At 39.3% G+C, this 18,246-nt stretch overlaps 4 protein-coding genes across 4 annotated transcripts in view; 2 read left to right on the top strand and 2 right to left on the bottom strand.

The window, feature by feature from the left end:
• Nucleotides 1–18,246, bottom strand: part of kdelr2a (KDEL endoplasmic reticulum protein retention receptor 2a) — a 263,345-nt gene that overhangs the window by 131,821 nt on the left and 113,278 nt on the right. The gene's annotated exons all lie outside the window — the stretch shown is intronic.
• On the bottom strand, nucleotides 3,358–6,079 carry LOC104947695 (ras-related C3 botulinum toxin substrate 1-like). The gene is made up of 4 exons (XM_010773762.1): nucleotides 5,593–6,079; nucleotides 4,248–4,319; nucleotides 3,780–3,897; nucleotides 3,358–3,507 (listed from the first exon to the last, which is right to left on the bottom strand). Exons 1-4 carry the CDS (start codon nucleotides 5,625–5,627, stop codon nucleotides 3,373–3,375), a joined length of 360 nt encoding a protein of 119 aa, XP_010772064.1. The 5' UTR covers nucleotides 5,628–6,079; the 3' UTR covers nucleotides 3,358–3,372.
• smim10l3 (small integral membrane protein 10 like 3) lies at nucleotides 6,954–8,854 on the top strand. The gene is made up of 2 exons (XM_010773764.1): nucleotides 6,954–7,372; nucleotides 8,399–8,854. Exons 1-2 carry the CDS (start codon nucleotides 7,193–7,195, stop codon nucleotides 8,417–8,419), a joined length of 201 nt encoding a protein of 66 aa, XP_010772066.1. The 5' UTR covers nucleotides 6,954–7,192; the 3' UTR covers nucleotides 8,420–8,854.
• Nucleotides 17,696–18,246, top strand: part of cyth3b (cytohesin 3b) — a 30,994-nt gene continuing 30,443 nt past the window's right edge. Inside the window, exon 1 of the mRNA XM_010773765.1 lies at nucleotides 17,696–17,973. Within this exon, the coding sequence (XP_010772067.1) occupies nucleotides 17,955–17,973 (19 nt within the window). The 5' untranslated portion in view covers nucleotides 17,696–17,954. The remainder of the gene's footprint in view (nucleotides 17,974–18,246) is intronic.

Here is an 18,246-nt window from a genome sequence, read left to right as displayed (position 1 = left end):
ATGAGCCTGACCAACAGTCAACAGACCAGGAAGAAGCCCCTGAGGGAGAGGCCCCTGAGGGAGAGAAGCCCTGATTATTTATTTTTTCTCTAAATGTTCATTGAGGAAAACAGTATCAGTGTCTTATTTTATATTCATCACAGTGAATGCAGTGAATGCTGAACTTGATGGGCCCACCGGTGGGTCCGGACCATAGTTGAAAGTACACAATGAAACACTGACTTGCTTGTATCAAATCAATTCATCCCATACATAATTGGAACAGGTAGAATCTCAGCTACAACACCAACTAAAGCATTTCCATCTCCAGTAAACAAAGTCTACATGGCAAGCGTTTTTATAATATACAGTAATTACAGTAAGCACTATCTTTCAATTCAATTCAAAACCTTTATTTATTCAGGTGAAAACCCATTGAGATCATTGACCTCTTTTTCAATGGTGACCTGCTGCAAGTAGGTGCCAACATGAATACAAACACGACAGAAAAACAAAGAGGACATCATATGGCATATTTACATTGACTACAGTTTGTATAGCTAGTAGCATTTACAGATACCAACAGTTTCCGATTGGATAGCATCTATCCTTGCTTTAAAAACATGTAATGGAACCAAACTGCTCAACTTCCATTCCTTTTGCAGACTGTTCCAAGTTAGCGGAGCTGCGCATCTAAAAGCTGTATTCCCTAAGACAGTCCTAGCAGTTGGCACATTTAAAACAACCACAGCATTCGATCTCAGGCAGTAGCCATTTACAATACGCCGTGAGATCAGGGAGCAGATGTAGGATGGAAGTTTCCCTAACATTGTTTTGTAAATAAAAAGATACCAGTGATTGAGCCGCCGTACGGTTAGTGAAAGCAAACCTGCCCTTGCATACAGGGTACAATGATGGGTTAATGCTTTACAGTTTGTCACAAATCTCAGTGCACTGTGATAGGCGGCATCTAACTTGATCAGGTAATTGGCCGGTGCATTCATATAAAACATATCACCATAGTCCAGCACAGGTAAAAAGGTCACAGTGACTAGCCTTTTCCTGGCCTCAAGTGAGAAACAGGACTTGTTTCTGTAAAAGAAACCTAGCCTAACCCTCAGTTTTTTTAGCAGGTTATTGACATGCAGTTTAAAAGAGAGACAGTCATCAAGCCAGATACCAAGGTATTTGTAACAGGTTACCACTTCAAGTTTTTTCCCTTGCGTAGTTACAATATCTAAAACAGGCTCTGGTGTCTTTTTAGCTTTTGAAAAGAGCATTACCTTGGTTTTATCCACATTTAAAAGAAGCTTTAGTTCAGAGGAGCTGATCCTGAACCAGTGTTAAAAACAGCCCTGTAATTTAACCAACCGCCTCCTTAATGGAGGTACCCTGCACAGTACAATCACGGTAATCCATCCGCGCATACAAATGTAAAGTAGCTCATCACAATTTCACCTAACCTGTTGAATATAAGGAGAATAAAAGAGGACCTAAACAGAACCTTGTGGTACACCATTAGAAAATGTTTAACCCATCAGAAGACAGCCCATCAAAATGAAAACATTGGGAACCTTTCCAGAAGAGGTAGCTTCACAAACCAACCCTACTGCATGCGCGGAATGCCAATACTGAGTGTCTCTGCTTTTCAAGATCGATGATCACACGGTGTCAAAATCAAACGCTTTGGAAAGGTCAATAAACAGAGCTGCACCAACTCTGCTGTATTATCTAAATACCCGTAATGTCATTCACCAACTTCATTGTCCCGTGGATTGGTGCTAGTTTCTTTCTAAGCCTGACTGGATGTTGTAGACAGGATATCATTTTATACATAAAAACTCCTTTACTGCTCACTCACTAGTCGTTCGAGCCTTTACCAAACTGACATTGTAAAGGAGAGTTGGCCTATAGTTATTTAAAATAGTTGCCTCCCTCCTTTCAGTAAAGGGCAAAGACATANCAGAGCTGCTAGAAAGACAGTCGAACCCGGTGCATTCCTCCGTCTGAATGAAGGGCGGTAATACGAGCAATTTGTCTAAACATTTAGCAAAAGTGCACCACATTCAGACGGAGGAATGCACCGGGTTCGACTGTCTTTCTAGCAGCTCTGTAGCCCCATCCACGAGTAATGTTTCCACGTCAGGTGTTATGTATGCTAGCAGCAACACACGCAGTTAACTCAATGATACAAACATGGGTTAATGATTAGAGGTAACTGAGTTATTTATTTTGTTAAAGTTTCAGCTATTCTGTTTACAGTTCTGTCATCAGATTATTTAATACGATTTGTTAAAACACTGTTGTTTCTTTTGATGTGAAATATTATTTATTTTATTTAAATAAAAAGCAATGTTAATTTTGTTCACAATTTGTTAAGTTAATTTAATAATATATGTATTTTTGAATCAAGTATTCATCTTTATTGTCTTCATTGTTAGTTTCCACATGCCTAAAACAACCTCAAGATAAATCTAAAAGTTGATGGCTAAATAAGAGCGCTTGAGAAATTGTGCAAGGCATAGCCTACAGTAATAGTCCGAATAGTCGATTAATCGTTTCATTAATCGATAGATTAATCGATTATCAAATTAGTCGTTTGTTGCAGCCCTACTAAGGAACCAAACAGGCTAACCTGTTGATTATAATGGAGACTGAATACTACAAGGACATTCTCAATCAAAATCTCAAAGTATGGAGAATTGTTAGCGTTTGCATGTGAAAGTCCAGATCACATTTTGGAAATAAAAAGATGGAGGCCTCTTGTCCTGCTTTTTATCATAAAATCCATTCCTATAATTAACAATACACATCAAAATAGTTCACCGAAAAATTAAGCTTAAAGAAAAGGGATCAGAGCTGGCGAGCTAAGTCTGACCGAAATGTTGTATTTATGATTTATTAGGAGCTTATTGGAAGAAATGGCACTTAATACTGAGTGTAATAGGAGTTAATGTACATAGGGTTGCTGCCCCTTAAGTGCAGTGATGGACTAACATGCTTTAACCCAGGAAGTCCACTGACTGCGATCAACAAATATCCTTTCTTGGAAAATGTCTGGTGTAAATTGTGTAATACTTTGATATATTTAGCTCTGAGCACATCGTAACACAAAAACCCTGTGTTTAAACCATGGTTTAAACCAAACATTTTTACAATGGTATCTTAGCTCCGTCAATAATTCTATTGAATAGCCAATCCACTTAACTAATTAGTAACATGTCAGTTTGTGCTTTTATTAAACAATGTGTTATTAACTTATTGCTTTTGTTCATGAGGTTTTAAAGAATGAAACATGAGGAAACACATGGATCAGAAATAATCATTACAAATCTATGAGTCATTCGTGAACAAAAAATGAAGGCCAGTCAAAGTCAACCTTGATGCTCCTCGTCATAAAAACGGATCCGCTGAGACGACTTTACAGCCTTCACTCTTTATTACAGGGGCGCTGCGTGAACTCACCTTGGCACGGACGTTTTCGAATGAGGCAGGACTCACAAGCGAAAAGCAGATTAGAAACACGTCCTGTTGGGAAAAAGAAAAAAATGTCAATGAAAGCCAATAACAATCCTCTCCCGTAAGGAACAGGACAAATTAAACCCTCCTTAAACACTCAAAAGGTGTGGGGGTTTTCCTTCCCTCTAACTTCCTTATTCATTCAAAGTTCACAAACTTTCCAAATACATTATGCAACAGTGCCTACTATTTAAAAAAAAAACTTCAAGGCAAACACTACACAAGAAAGAAGGTCAAAATAAGTGACATATAATACATCATTGTGTGCTTGTTTGTTATACCGTCTGTGGGTAGGAAAGTGGGCGGAGTCTGTCGTAATCTTCTTGTCCTGCTGTATCCCAAAGGCCCAGGTTCACCGGCTTCCCATCTACCATAACATTGGCAGAGTAGTTGTCGAACCTGACAGAAGTAATGATGTTAGAATGATTCATATAAACCTAAAAACACATTAATATGGACACATTGTGACAGGAAATAGAAACAAAACAGGCTCTTAATTATCTGTTGTGAACTTTTGCTTCTTCTGCTTTCCCTTAAAAATGACTCATCACGTCTTATTTGTACTCTGCTGATGCTATACTCTTGTTTATCAACTTCCTGCAGAGCCACTAAATGGCATAATGACTGACAGTGATGCAGTTTCCTCAAAACTTCCCGAAACATATTTTTCCCTGAATCTGCAGTCCACAGCATGACAATCAACGTTTAGTCTTACATAATTAATAAGATCTACAGTTTTAGATACTCACACTGTGGGGATGTACTCTCCTGGGAAGGCATTGGTGGTGTAGCTGATGAGCAAGCAGGTCTTACCCACAGCTCTGGAGGGGAGAAAAAGTGGATTCACTTTGAGTTTATGATTGGCAAAAAAAAGGCATGCAAAAAGCAACTCTGGTTCTGAATTGAAATGGCTTCCTATTTAGTACAGCTGAAGAGCAGTTGTGTTGCAAATAACGATTGTTGTCATTATTTATTGATCAATTATTTTTCTAAAAACTGTATCTGGATGAACAAAATGTTATACAGTTAATTATATTCCAACGTTGTGTTTTTCCAACATATGATCCACAACCCATAGATATTTTACATTTAACAAACACAAAACACAAATGTAAACATTTGAGATGCTATAACTTGTAACTGGCATTTTTGCTTATAAAAATGCTTTTAATTTCTGTGGCTTTGTGAGCTTTTCTCAAGTCAAAAACAGATACGGTGCGAGTGTGAACTTGATTTGTTGTCAAGCTATGCATACAATAACACTAGATGAAGTACATTTGCCGACATGAAACTTAAATGATGTGGCCTTTAGTATGAACACTAAATATTGCAAGCTTCCTCTTGGTCAAAATCGAAAATAATAAATCAAACGCAGTCATAGGCCCACAAATGACTCCGCTGCTGTGGTATTCACCACACCCTGAAACAGCAGTTATGAGTATGTTTACCTCCCACATGATGTTACCCATATTAATCTCAATCACAGCTCATTCTGTAATCATTGACCAATCTCTAGCTGTTGCAATCTAACCTTAAAAATTATTGTATTTTTTTTTTAAATAATGGTTGAAATAAATAATAAATAAGTTAAAACGCCTCATGTTTAACGTCACAGTGATAACACAACAACTAACACACAAACATGGTGCTTTACTCTTCAAATGTCTCAATTGATAAGTCAATGTTGCCAAACTTAAAGTGTGGTTAGGAGGTTATCTGCCTTGTGATTTCTGACTCACCCGTGAGGGAGGAAACACTGCAACGAAATCACTTAAATCTTAAGATTAGCCAACCACTTGCATACTAGTTTTTTGTAATACATTTGTTTGTCACATCAACATAATTACATATATATTAAACGAGAATAAGTTAAATTGGCTAAAGATACAAGTTAGCTGCCCATAGAGCATAAACCAGTAATTAAAGTTAAAGCTTGTTAGCTAACTTTACCCGTTTGGAAACACTGAAGCAAAGTGCTTTAACGCTAGCTGGTCTGCTGACAGCCTTTTAAGCTAATGTTACACTTTGTTATTCAAGTTAAATATTAGTTGGGAAGCACAAACTAAAAGTAAGCTCGATTACGTTATGACTTACCCATCTCCGACAACGACACACTTTATGGCCTGCATTGCGCCGCAGCTAGAGGAATGCTAAGTTAGCCCGCAGCTAACGTTAGCTCACAAGTCTCTTTCCTTTGTCCGGGATTGCTCGCCGGAGAAACGTCCAAACAGCGCTTTGCTACCGGCCTTCGGTGGTACAGCGGAGCTCCTGCGGTGTGAAAGAGCTTGTGGGGAAGTTAGAGTAACTTATCTAGCACTTTAACACAAGTTCACTCAGAAATCCCCTTGCAACATTCCCATGCTTTCGTGGTCTGATCGGACGCTATGAAGCAAAACAGCGGCCACCACCCCTCAGAGAAAAAAAGAAGAAGCTAGCCACCACCAGATGGTGCATCCGGTGAAGTGCTGGGATGAAACGCCCACAGCAAGTTTAACGATGGGAAACGCCTTCGAAACAATCAGCTGGTGACCCACTGCGTCTTATGAAGTCAGTGAATGTAATGTAACCAGAACAAGTCTGTCTGTTGGTAAGCCATTTTAATTACATTTGTACATGGCCACTTAATAAGATAAAAGAAAATAACAAATAAGACGGAACATTCAGAGTGTGACACCGATTGCGGAAATTACGTTCTTAGGGGATGTCCGCCCTGAACTCTGCCTTCCAGGTGTTTCAGAAACATTCCGCTTTTAAATAATATAGGACGTTTATCTTTGTTTTAGTTAACATATTTACCTCCCTTCTAGTTAATTAACACATGTATCAAGGTAGCTCTGGATTCATATCTTTGTAGATTGTAATATTTGTGTCCATACATATATCAATTCCATATGTTAGTGTACTACATTGATGAACAGAATACATTGGATATTTTGTGATTTTACTGATCCATAATTATATTGAAATAAAAGTATTGTACAATGTAATAAACAAGTTCATGAGTCACATATATATGTTTTCTATTCCATAAATAAATCCTGCCTGGTATCACTTAAGTTATGCATAGTAATAAAAGTCTGAGGGGTGCAGGAACAAAAACCTATTGTCACTGTAACACTTTAACATGATGTTTAACTTCAGGATCAATAAAACATTAATAGTTGCAGTCCTAAAACGGATTTGTCTTAAAGAAGAGTATTTGTTTATTATGTCCACATCCCTTAGAACCAAGTGAATATGGAAATTAATGCCAAAAACCATTTGAATATGGCACCATAATTCAATATTTCACTATAATGTTTTTTTTTTGTTGGTATAATTATCTATTAAAACTACTTGTTTGTTTGTTGGAATGTATGTTTAAAAAAAGTTATTCTTCTGACAATTTAAACAAACTATTAATAATCAGCCTGAGAGTCTAAAGTCAGGGCAAAAAGTAAACATTACACTTTCATCTTCCTTGTGTCACATCGATATGAGTCCTCCCGTCGATGGTAACAGTAATGGTCGGTAGAGACGCTGTTGGGGTGGAGTAGCTCTGCCAACACAACCAGCACAATAAAAATGGAGCTCGGTGCCTGTAAGGGATAAAAATATGAGCTGTCACTCAACAATCAGCACTTTACTCGTCGGTTGGCCTCACTAACTGATACAGTAACCGTAGTAACTAACCGCCCGGGCTGACTTCGCCTGTATGGCGGGTCTGTCTTATTTAGTGCTCCGGTTTTCGGGCTCCGCTGGTCGGACTTACGGAGTGTTTTCCAAAGGCTTGACGAGGACTTTGTTGATATTTTTTGATCTCGCATGGCGATTGCGAATCAGATTTCCTTATATCTACCTGGTCGCTTCGATGATGTTTAATGTCAGATTACAGGTAATTATGCAAACACTCTTCCGTTAAAGTGTCTGAAGTCATGACAATACGTGTATTTCCTGTCTGGTCGTTTTGGTGTTGTTTAAATGTGTCCTTCAAGATAGATGGTAGATTAATTGTACCTCCATTTAAAACTAGCTTCAATTTATTGTACACATGGCTAAAACTAATGCAGTCGCCCATAGTACACCAGTTCTGCAATACACCCCCACTTCCTAAAGGTCACTATGTTCACTCTTTTGGTTGACATCTTTATAAATCGGCGTTGTTTAAATGTTATGGTCAATTTGGTGGAGTTATAGTAAGGCGTTTCTAATATGTTGTCATCCCCACTCACATCAATGAGGTTAGACTTTATTTTTGATATTATTTATTATTATTATATGTATTATTACCTGGACTTTTGCAGTAGATTTTGACATCAATAAAGTTTCCCCTACATGTTTTTTAGAATAATATTCATTAAATTTAAATTAAGATACTTGATGGAGATATTTTAAAGTTGAAAAATCAGCTTTCTGGTGGGCAGTTTCTAAATTATCTTTAATAAAAATAACAGAAATGTATTTGAAATCACATGTGCAGAAAACGATGTGACTAAGCTGATATATTAGATATACTGTACCATCCATCACAAGTGTCTATGTATTATTATATATAAAAACTATTAAATCACATTTAAGGCACTACAACCAGGATTCAAATGAATACTTATCAGATATTCTAATAATACAACAACTAAAACAGTTAAATTACAGTTAGAATACTTTAAAATATTATATTGAACTAACTGTTACTGACATTTGAATTGCTGTCAATAATTACACTTACAATTCTTTCATCTATTGTTTACAACCACAAATTGCCTTCCAAATTAATCTAATGCCTAATAAACTGGCAGCTAAGCATGTGATGCTGATCTTAAAGTCGATTGCAAAAGTGTGTTAACATATTTGTTTTTAAATAGATTAGTGTGTTATCCATTCATTTTATATGTTGACTTACAGCCTCCTCATCTCTTGACAGGTGCACATTGAAATTCACTGAATCTTCAACCCTATATTTGGAATGAAATCGATGGATCGTGGCCAATGCCGTGCTGCAGCCCTCTTAAAGGAACTGTGTGGCACTACACAGCAATTTGAAGGAAAGTGGACACTTAATTCTGTGCGACGATGCATCAAAGTGACACACACAGCTGGTCGTCGTCACGGTCAGCCCTCGCCACACAAGCCCAGTGCCTTTGCAGAAGAAGGACAGCAGGAAAGTCAGCAAAAAAGAGCCAGGATGAGCGGTGATGAGTGATGGTGGAGGGGGAAACAATGCCTCACGTTAACCCTTTTAACTCGCCACCTGACAACCAGGAGCCGCCTGCCTGTCTGAGGAGATAACGTCAGATGACTGGTGGATTTTGACACTTCCTTTTACCTCTGGATATTGAGGACTTTGGCCTGGAATAAAAAATGAATGATTGTTACTGTGGTACGTTTTAGCTTCTCTTCATTGTCTGACACAACAACTGCTCAGTGCTCAGTGTCAACATCTCACATTAATTAAAAAAGTAAATATCTGCACCGCATGACACAAACAAGCATGCTGTGGCTCGGGATGCTTTATTTGGGGTTGGCTGTATCAGCGGTACATCTTTGTTGTAGCAGAACAGTACAGCTGCCTCTACTGGAAACGTACGGTCTGTTATAAAGTGAAGTGTCAAAGGGAATCACTGCATGGTTCTTTCTGTTTGCACACACGTCATCTCACTCATTGTTATTTCTGCATATCAGTGGCAGTGGAAAGGTGGCGTGGGGAAAATGTTACCTTTTAATTTAAAACTTTTTTTTAGCTGCTTTTGTTTTTATTTCTGTGGAAAATGTGAGCGTCTGGTTGGAATTCACATAATTGAGGCTAAGGATGAGTGCATTTGGAAAGTAATAAATTAATGAAATCACAGTTTTCAGCCTTTTTCTGATTTTCTTTTATTTTCTAGGTTTGCAAAACTACATTTTTAAAACACAGTTAGTCCATCCCAAGACTTTTACACTTTTTTAATGTTGTATTAGAGTTTCTTAGCTGTCAAAGAATACACCAAAGTGCTCCTCTTTAAAAAAACAACAACAAAAATCAACATTTATACATGCATTCCTGTTAATGCATGTCTTGAGACAACATACATAGCAAAATATGACACCTTCAAATCCTTCATGTTCTTGTATCACCTGTTACATAATACAATATATAATTTGTAATGTAAAAAGGGGAAACGTCAAACATTGTCCCCACTTCACACCCAGAGAAACAAAGAGAATATAATAATAATAATAATAATAATAGAAAAAACGTTTGGTTCTTGATACCATTTCACTTCATGCATGAGACATTTCCCAACATAACCATGGATGTTTAAATTGTGTTTTTTTCTACAAACCCTTATACTTATATTTTCAACAAGACAAGACAAAAGTGTCAAATCTTTTCAAAACGTTTCAAGGTCCCATGTCATGGCCATTTCTACTGATCATAATTCCATTGTTGAGGTCACATACCTCATTCACACCAACGGTGTTTCAGGGCCGGTTCGGAGCTGGAGCTTGAAAGGCACCGGGTTTTCCTGTTCACACCGCAGTGGAGATGCCTCTTAGCTCCGGAATCCGGTTTCAAGCACCAAAAAATTGTCCGGCCAGAGCAAAAGCACCACTTACGTCACGCTTACGTCGAGGCGGGGGCAGGGGCGGGATCAACTCCTGAACAACAACAAAAAGCCCGCATTTTATCCAGTTTGTACACAACGAGTGAGAAACTTAACAAGCAGCAGTGGTCCACTGAAGAGACCAGCTACCTACTGGGAATCTGGTCTTCTGAAGAGGTACAGAGGAAGCTGGAGCACAATCGGCCATTGTTATTGTTGTTGTCGGTGTCAGCTGTGAGGGGTTTCCGCGCGCTTTGGCGCAAACGATGACGCAATGACGCAGCACCAGTCGGACTCTGGGCATGTGAAAAGAGCCGGAGCTAAACCGAAGAACCGGTTCTGAACCTGAAAAGCTCTAGCCGGAGTTGCGTTGGTGTGAATGAGGTAATACAGCATCTCTGTAAAGTATGTGTATTCACTCTCTGTCCTACACGCCTTGTTGGTGCTCCTGCCCCCCCTATGAGCCCACTCTGTTCTGAGTCAACTACCGTTACAGCTGAACATCAGTGTTTATGTGTTACAATGGCGTTTGCTAGCAACCAGAAAATGACACCAGTAATGACAACCAGATGAGAATGCTGCGTGGGGTCTGGGTGCCGTGTTGGTGGGACGTTGCGGGGCTCACTGTTCCACCCTTTGAGGCTCGCGGAGAGGACAGTGTGAGCTGGATTACTGGTGTCGTTTCCTGGTTGCTGCGTGGGGTCTGAGTTCCGTGGAGCTCAGGCTGTGTGTGTGCGGATTGGTCCATTTGGACTTAGTGACGTCAATAGGCCCCGGGAAGAAAACAATGGAAAAAGACAAATGTACAACGAGGCGTTCTGGGGCAGCATGGACACGTCTTTTCTGTGTTAGAGTTTTACTCGCTACAGGGTGTACTTTGAGGGTGACTTTGCAGACCGTTTACATGCAGAAAAAGCTACATAACACACAAGGGGACGGGTAATAACCGGAAAAGCATATGATGGGACCTTTAACAATGCAGCCCTTTTATGATGAAAAACTTTTTTTGACATTAAAACAAATATCAGAAATGCCCAAGTTGTTAATTGAAGAATGTTTTTTGCTCCTTTTAAAATATAGACACTATGGTCTTAACACAAGCTCTCCTCCATTCTTCTGTGGACATTTCCCCTCAAAACAATCCAAGTTTCAATTTAGGCTCCAGTCACCCCTTTACCTTTTGGTATTATTGTCAGCCCCCTTGACATACAGTATATAACTGACATTTCAAAAATAAATCCATCTAGCATGAACTGTTGCAGCACCATCTCTGTCCACAGGGGGGAGGCAGCCTTCCACAGCACTGCACCCCCCTCCTTGTGCATGAAAACAGACATCACAAGCTGTAACATCTGTAAAGAGGATGCACTGGCTGATACAGGAGCGATTACACAGACACCAAAGCTGTTGATTAACAAGAACTTTATCTGTCTATTGGTTTTACTCTAACACACTTTTTAAAAATAAACGTCAGCCATAACTCTACTGCTGGAAAGGAAAAGTGAACTCAGCTTACACTCAGGAGTATTTGCTTCTTCTCTCTTTGATCTACATCAATTAAAAGACCCTCTGTGATCCATCTTTAAAGAAACACTGAGCAATTGAGCCTTAGACAGCAGACCCATTTGGCATCTTTCTTGAAGGTGCACTTGTTTTAAGTAGATGTTTTAAACTGCTGACACCCTCACTGGGCAGCAAACTTCTCCTCGCAGTCGCTCCGATGCCAGGCTGCAGAGTAAATTCATCTGGCGTTTCCAAGGCAACTGTATTCCTCCATGTGACACACAAACCCACACCCTTTCTCTTGAAAAAAAGAGGATTTATTTCTCAGGGATTTGCCAGAGGAAAATATTTTAATAGGGTTATCATAGAGTAGGGGATGGGGGTGGGGGGGGGTCTATAGATGGAGGATAAGTCGGGTTATCTTTACTCTGTTTTTGCCAACCACCATTTGTACCCTCAGAAAAAAAGGGTTTGTGGAATAAAGATTAGAGAGTTTTAGCCTTTGGCATCTGCAGCAGCTCACATGTGTTTTATTTGAGTGAGTGTGAAAGAGTGATAACACTGCAAATGGAAATGGCAGCAGGGATTCAATCAAAGCTGCAATGCAGTATATTTAATTCCATACACATTATTCATAAACCTTAAACAATTTATTTGTGTGGGATATTGAGACTTTGTGAGATTTTAAATGTTCTACTTCATCATTTTAAAACCAGTTTTTCAGAGGGACATCTATATCTACTCCATTAATGATTGTAAACTTCTAGTAAATGCATCAATTTAGTTTTGTTCCTTTTCGACCTTAAAGAACTAGTTTGACATATTTTTGAAAATGTCCTTTTCCGCTTATCTTGCAGAGAGTTACAAATATATGAGATCTTCTTATCATTCAATTCTTAACCAGATCGCAAAAAAGTATCAAAATGTCAAACTATTCCTTTAAAATAAACAACTACCTTGGGAACAGAAAGTATATCCCTTAGTTTCTGGGTCTCCATACCCGGTGAAACGTAACACTGAAACATTGTTGAAGACCTAGACACTTCTTTAATTAAACATTTCACACAAACATGTCCTTTGATCAACAAATCCACCCTATAATTTCTTAATAAAACATCGTTTTTTTTATTGTCCCTATAAAGTTTAACCACAACCACAATGACATCCCCCTTGCCACATCTTGTCACATCTAGATCACGGCTCTGTTACACTTCATTTTGAAAAGTCTTTGTCTGCCATCGATGTTGTGCTTTGAACACAAACAGGAAGCAATGCCTTTTTTTTATTATTTCTTTATTATTACAGTTGGAGCAACTTACTGTCGATACCCAAATGAGGAAAAGATGATTAAACTCCACATGTTTCTAAAGTGACTCATGTCAAATAATTGTTTTCCTCCGTTGTTAACAAACAACTTTTATATTGTGACATGATGTCGGTCAGTACTTCATGAACCATTTTAATTTACACCCATTAATACATCACATCCATGCATAGTGAATGGATTACAGATGCAAAATGTAATCAAACATTAATCCTGATGCTTTTAGTCTTTTACACTGTGATGTATGCTGATCCCTTTCACTCTCAGTTTGAGGCTCTGGCCTTTCTGTGAGTATCCACCTCTGTGTGGTTTCATTAAATAAACCTGAGTCCCCCCTCAGTTTGAATGCTGTTGACCGGGGGACGAGAGGCATATGCCAAGCGTTAAACAGGATGAGATCAGGTGCGGAGATGAGCTCCATGCTGACCTCAAAACTGAATCAAAGGAGTGAGAGAGGGATGGGGGAGGAGAAGAGGAAAGGAGGAAAGGAGGAGGCAAAGAAGGGAGCATTGAAGGGGGGATGTGTGCTTTAATCATATTGTGGGATTAAAATAGGCCATAAGCTAAAAGAGCATTAATATGAGGAGGTGTAAGTTTGATATTTTTATATTGTCATTTATATTAATTATAAATATACAGTTTTATATTGAGCAAAGCATTAAGAAGTATTTGAAATGATTGTTTGCTTTGCATGATGCCTTGTAATAATTTCAAGCGTTGTGTTCTCACAAAAACAGCAAATTGACTTGACCTAATTTTCATTCTTGCAGCATCAATATACCACATAGAATGATATGTTAACATGCTCTGACTGCCGGCTGCGTTTGACTTAACGGCTTCATTTATATACATCAGATCCTGCCTTTATCCCATGTTAATGTGTTATCCAGTATGTTGCACTCCTCTCTGCTCATACACTATTTCCTGATGTCTCTAATGATGAGAAATACAAATACTTCTTGGGTTACTGATGAGCATAGTTTGTGTTTTTTCACCTCATTTTGGAGTGTAGGCATGCAAACCCTTGTATTAAGCTCAGTAGTGAAACTTCTACGTGGAATAACCTTTGCAGCTTCTTATGTAACCACAGCAGGTCTTGGAGGATTGTATTTTGAATGTGGACACACACACACACACACACACACACACACACACACACACACACACACACACACACACACACACATTCTCTCACACGCAGCTTCACCTACAAGTTCTCGGGCACACACTGCTGCCTTTGTGCCCGGCAGACAGACTCCAAATAAAGACTCTACTTATATGCGTCCTTGGGTGCAGAAAATGAACTCAACTTTGCCCTTCGATCAGATGGCGGTCGCGATGCAGAGCTGGATATAAAACGAGATTGAAGGAAGGAGGAAATCCTGCTCAGTCTGCATCCTGTGACCTTCTGTCACACACGCCAAAGATGAACCCTTTCACCTTCCACCCCAGGAAGGAGGTGTGAAACCCCTGTCACATCCCCGGTTTACGACAGTCTAGGCCATGATTTGGGAGATAAACACAAAGAGGAAGATGGACAAAAACTCCCAAATCCACCCCTGATTCAGCAAAACATCCAATAAAATCCCCCACAAAAAGGAGCTCAGTTTTCTTTATCAAAGTATTTATGTGGTTAAATTCACTGCCTCATCTCTTCAGTGCTTCAGCTAATATGCTTAGCAAGCATATACAATAATACAGTTTTGGGCCATACATTGCCTCCCTGTCTCTAAATACTACAGTGCTCGTCGCTGATGCCTTTTACAGTATATTTGCATTGTTCAAATACCTCCAGGCGGGTTTATGCTTCGGAATGATTTCCACTTGATTACATTATGAAGGGAGTGCTTTTGGGGAGTGAGAGTTATAGAAAAAGGGGGGTTGCTCATGTGTCTGTGTGCGTATAATTATGGGTTGGGCAGTTTTAAATGGAGGAGGTGATCACCCTCCGGGCATCGCCGTGGTGACTGGAGCATATGAAGAAGTATGACTGCTCAATCAGGTCACGTGAAGTCGGTCAGGAGGACCACAGACGTATGTGCCAGACGCGCGTCTCCCTGAGGGGATTCACGCACCCTGAGTGGCACGGGACCCACTGAGCCCTAAAAACCCCACACATGTTCACTTCAAGCCGTAGACTGTACTCCAGGATGACTTTGTAACCTTTTTTTTTGGTTTTGTCCTCACAAACGTTAGTCTTTCACCACACACGAAACTGATATCTTGTTGATTTTAAGGCTTTAAAATAACTGGGCCACACCAAGAGGTTTCTCTCGTGACTCATAAACACATTAGCATGACATTTATTTGGAGTAGAGCGCACTGAGTGTGTTTGTGTGCCAGAGAGACAGACTCAGGAATGGAATTGCTTTTAATGGAACATCTTCAATGAGGATGCTCTGCTCAACCGGGTCCAGCACTGAGACAAATGGACAGTAACACTAGTAACAACAACGTACAACAACGTATTTGTTTAACCATATTCCCAAAGCTATTATGCATATGACCTATTTTACACTTGTAGCAGAGAAAACATTCAAATCAGGGGTTGCTCTGTGTGATGATGTCTTTGCTTCAATCCTCCTGGTGTGTAAAACCTTAGGAAGAAGCTTGCCGGGCCCAAACAGAGTGGTTTATTTTTTCCCTTGCCTAACACTCCACCGTTCCTGTTTTCTTTTGTGTTTTCCACTCTCCTAATTTGTGCACATTATGAATGTCTGAAACTCTGTCTGGATGCATTTCCCCAAATATCTGATATATTAACCAACACCTTAGGCCAGTACGAGCAGCGCGTTTATGCAGGTGTTACTTCAGGGTCACTGTGTTTAGGTTTCCAGTTTTCCGTTCTCTTGTCATCCGGCACCACCCTGCAACAGACTGGATCGTGCCGGATCGAGGGGGTTTACTGGATTGTGTAATGATGTGATTTTGTTCGAAAATGACTCACTTTAGCCTCGCAGTTTCTGTTCAGTTCCTAAACCACTACCTTTTTAGAAGATGGTGAAGCAAACTTAAGGTATATCTGATATACAGCTATCAGAATATCAGCCTGTGAAAAGGACACATTCACAAGGATGTGGTGTGCAGTTTAACACATGCTTAGAGTGTCAGTAACCAGTCAAACCGATCTGATTAGATTTCAAGAGGCCTTGACCTCACGGTCCTGAGAAACCAGGAGAACTGTTTGTGTTATGTCTGGAGAGTGTCACTTTGTTTAGGACAGAGGACTGAGAACGAAACATTTCTCCAAAAGAGACACTTATGAATAAACAAATGAATGAATACGTTAAAACATCTGTTCATGCTTGACCATTGGAGTAATGCACACAGGAAGTGAGACCCCCTCCTTCTCTGTGGAGGCAGGAATGCTATAATTGAAAACACGTGTGTAAAAACAAGCTTTTTCTCTCTTTTTCTGTGTGTCTGAGTGTGTGTGTGTCAACCTGATGCCTCTTTTTGCTTATGTAAGTATTTTCCACAAGCTCTCATAGTCCGATCTGAAATCAGTCTGTTTCAGATTGCTAGTTTTTTCCAGTGGAGTATTGATTTTAATTTATTGCATTCTGAGCTGCTGTGTACTTCTTTCAAATAATTTCTGCTGTGGGGTTGATTGTCACAATGCTTGGTTAGTGGCCATGTTAATCTATAAAGTGTTTTTGCACCAATGAAACTTTGAGAGGTATGAAAGAAAACCTGCAGATGTCAGCCTCAGTATCTTCTGTGTGCTGATAAAGGTAAGTTCAAACCTAGTGTCCCGTATACATACAAAAGTCCTGCAATAAATAATTTCTCCTATAGAATATAATGCTTTGTTTTAGTTTAAGTCTACCTGACTGGCAATAGTGTGTGGAAAAGGATGATCAAATTATCATATTCATTTTTTTAAAATCCTATTCTGACAAAATAATCAAATTAGGAAAATAATAGTTTGCAATGCTAAAAGCAAAACATTTACTCAAGTCTGGCTAAAACTACCTTTTAACAACCTATAAGAGGCTTATGCAATATGATGCAGTGATTTACATTTAATGTCAAAGTCTGTTGCTCACTAATTCATGTAAGTGTAAAAAAGAAAATCTGTTTGCCATCTTCTTTTTAATACTAATACCTAGGGATGCTCCGATCGGGAATATTGGGATTATTCATAACACTCTGAAAGGAGTGTTTAAGAGCAATCAGTAATCTTACATTAGTGTACATTTCGCTGATAACACATCTGTATTTTTACCTAATATGTTTTAATCCATAATTCTGAATTGTAATTAAGTAATTTTAGTATTTTCTTATTTGTAATCATAATTCGTCCACCACATATAGTGTAATATTCGCCCCCAATAAATATAAAACATTCTTTCGATCTTTTCCAGTAATTGCCATTAATTAATCAGTTGAATTAGGTGGCTGACATAGCTCCCAATGCCATAGCAGCATCAAACCATTTCGTATAATCAATACAAAAATATAGAGGTATATATTGCTGGGTATAATGTCACTATTGCCTGGAGTCACGTGATCGATGATTGGTGATGACTGATGACGCGCAGCACTGGCTGTGTGAGCTGGGATGTGATTAACAAGTAGCATCGATTCACATGAAACAGCCCCCGCACTTCCTGATTTTAGTTCCAAAATAAAAGAAAGCTTTTTATAAACCTTTTGGTAATCTTTTATTTTGAAGTTACACTTACGTATACTTCCGATATTGCCACCAGGTGTGATGGACGGCTTTACGCAGCCATGCAAACTACTCTCCTAGTGGAGTGAAGGCGTATTTGTAGGGATAAGGATAACACGCTCGTCCACTGTGGGCAAAAGACGCGGCTGCTGCTACAGACACACAGCGCGCACTGACTGACGGGAACCGGAGGGGACTGCCTCACCACTGTGAGGCGTAAATGGACACAACATTTCCCAAAAGAAAGACGCTGCCCGCAAAACGACCTGTGTCCCAAATGCGTCCTGGAAATTAATTCGCGTATTTGCTGTATACCAGATCCCCTTTTCCACCCTGCACAACGGAAGTTTCTCTGACCGATTTTTCGAGGATCTTTCATTTATAGGCTGCAAACATGGAAGAGGACAACCAAGGTATGATTCATCAATGCAATTCAGACCAATGAATAGTAGCTGTTTCAGTACTAACAGTCAGGAGACATGTCCCTATTTAGCCTGCAGCTATAATAATACAATTAAAGATAGTGTTATTGATACTGATTCTTGGCCTATGTTTTTGTTGTGGTTTTAGACTAGACATGCACTTTTTCACGTGTCATTCCAGGTACATGCAGCACATTGATCTTATATGTCCTCATACAGTCTTCTTTTCCACATCAGCATTTTCTTAGATGAGACTGCCAAGGC

The sequence above is a fragment of the Notothenia coriiceps genome, unplaced genomic scaffold (assembly GCF_000735185.1).
Source record: "Notothenia coriiceps isolate Sejong01 unplaced genomic scaffold, NC01 NC01_scaffold00012941, whole genome shotgun sequence".
NCBI lineage: Eukaryota > Metazoa > Chordata > Actinopteri > Perciformes > Nototheniidae > Notothenia > Notothenia coriiceps.
This window is presented reverse-complemented; position numbering and strand designations above follow the sequence as displayed.

What these genes read in the sequence shown, in the direction of transcription:
- smim10l3 (XM_010773764.1), top strand. Translation starts at nt 7,193, where the DNA reads ATGGCGGGTCTGTCTTATTTAGTGCTCCGGTTTTCGGGCTCCGCTGGT. An exon ending in TGTTTAATGTCAGATTACAG is followed by an intron (nt 7,373 to 8,398) that starts GTAATTATGCAA and finishes ATCTCTTGACAG; the next exon opens with GTGCACATTGAAATTCACTG.
- LOC104947695 (XM_010773762.1), bottom strand. Translation starts at nt 5,627, where the DNA reads ATGCAGGCCATAAAGTGTGTCGTTGTCGGAGATGG. An exon ending in TGTGTCGTTGTCGGAGATGG is followed by an intron (nt 4,320 to 5,592) that starts GTAAGTCATAAC and finishes TCTCCCCTCCAG; the next exon opens with AGCTGTGGGTAAGACCTGCT. An exon ending in GGAGAGTACATCCCCACAGT is followed by an intron (nt 3,898 to 4,247) that starts GTGAGTATCTAA and finishes TACTTCTGTCAG; the next exon opens with GTTCGACAACTACTCTGCCA.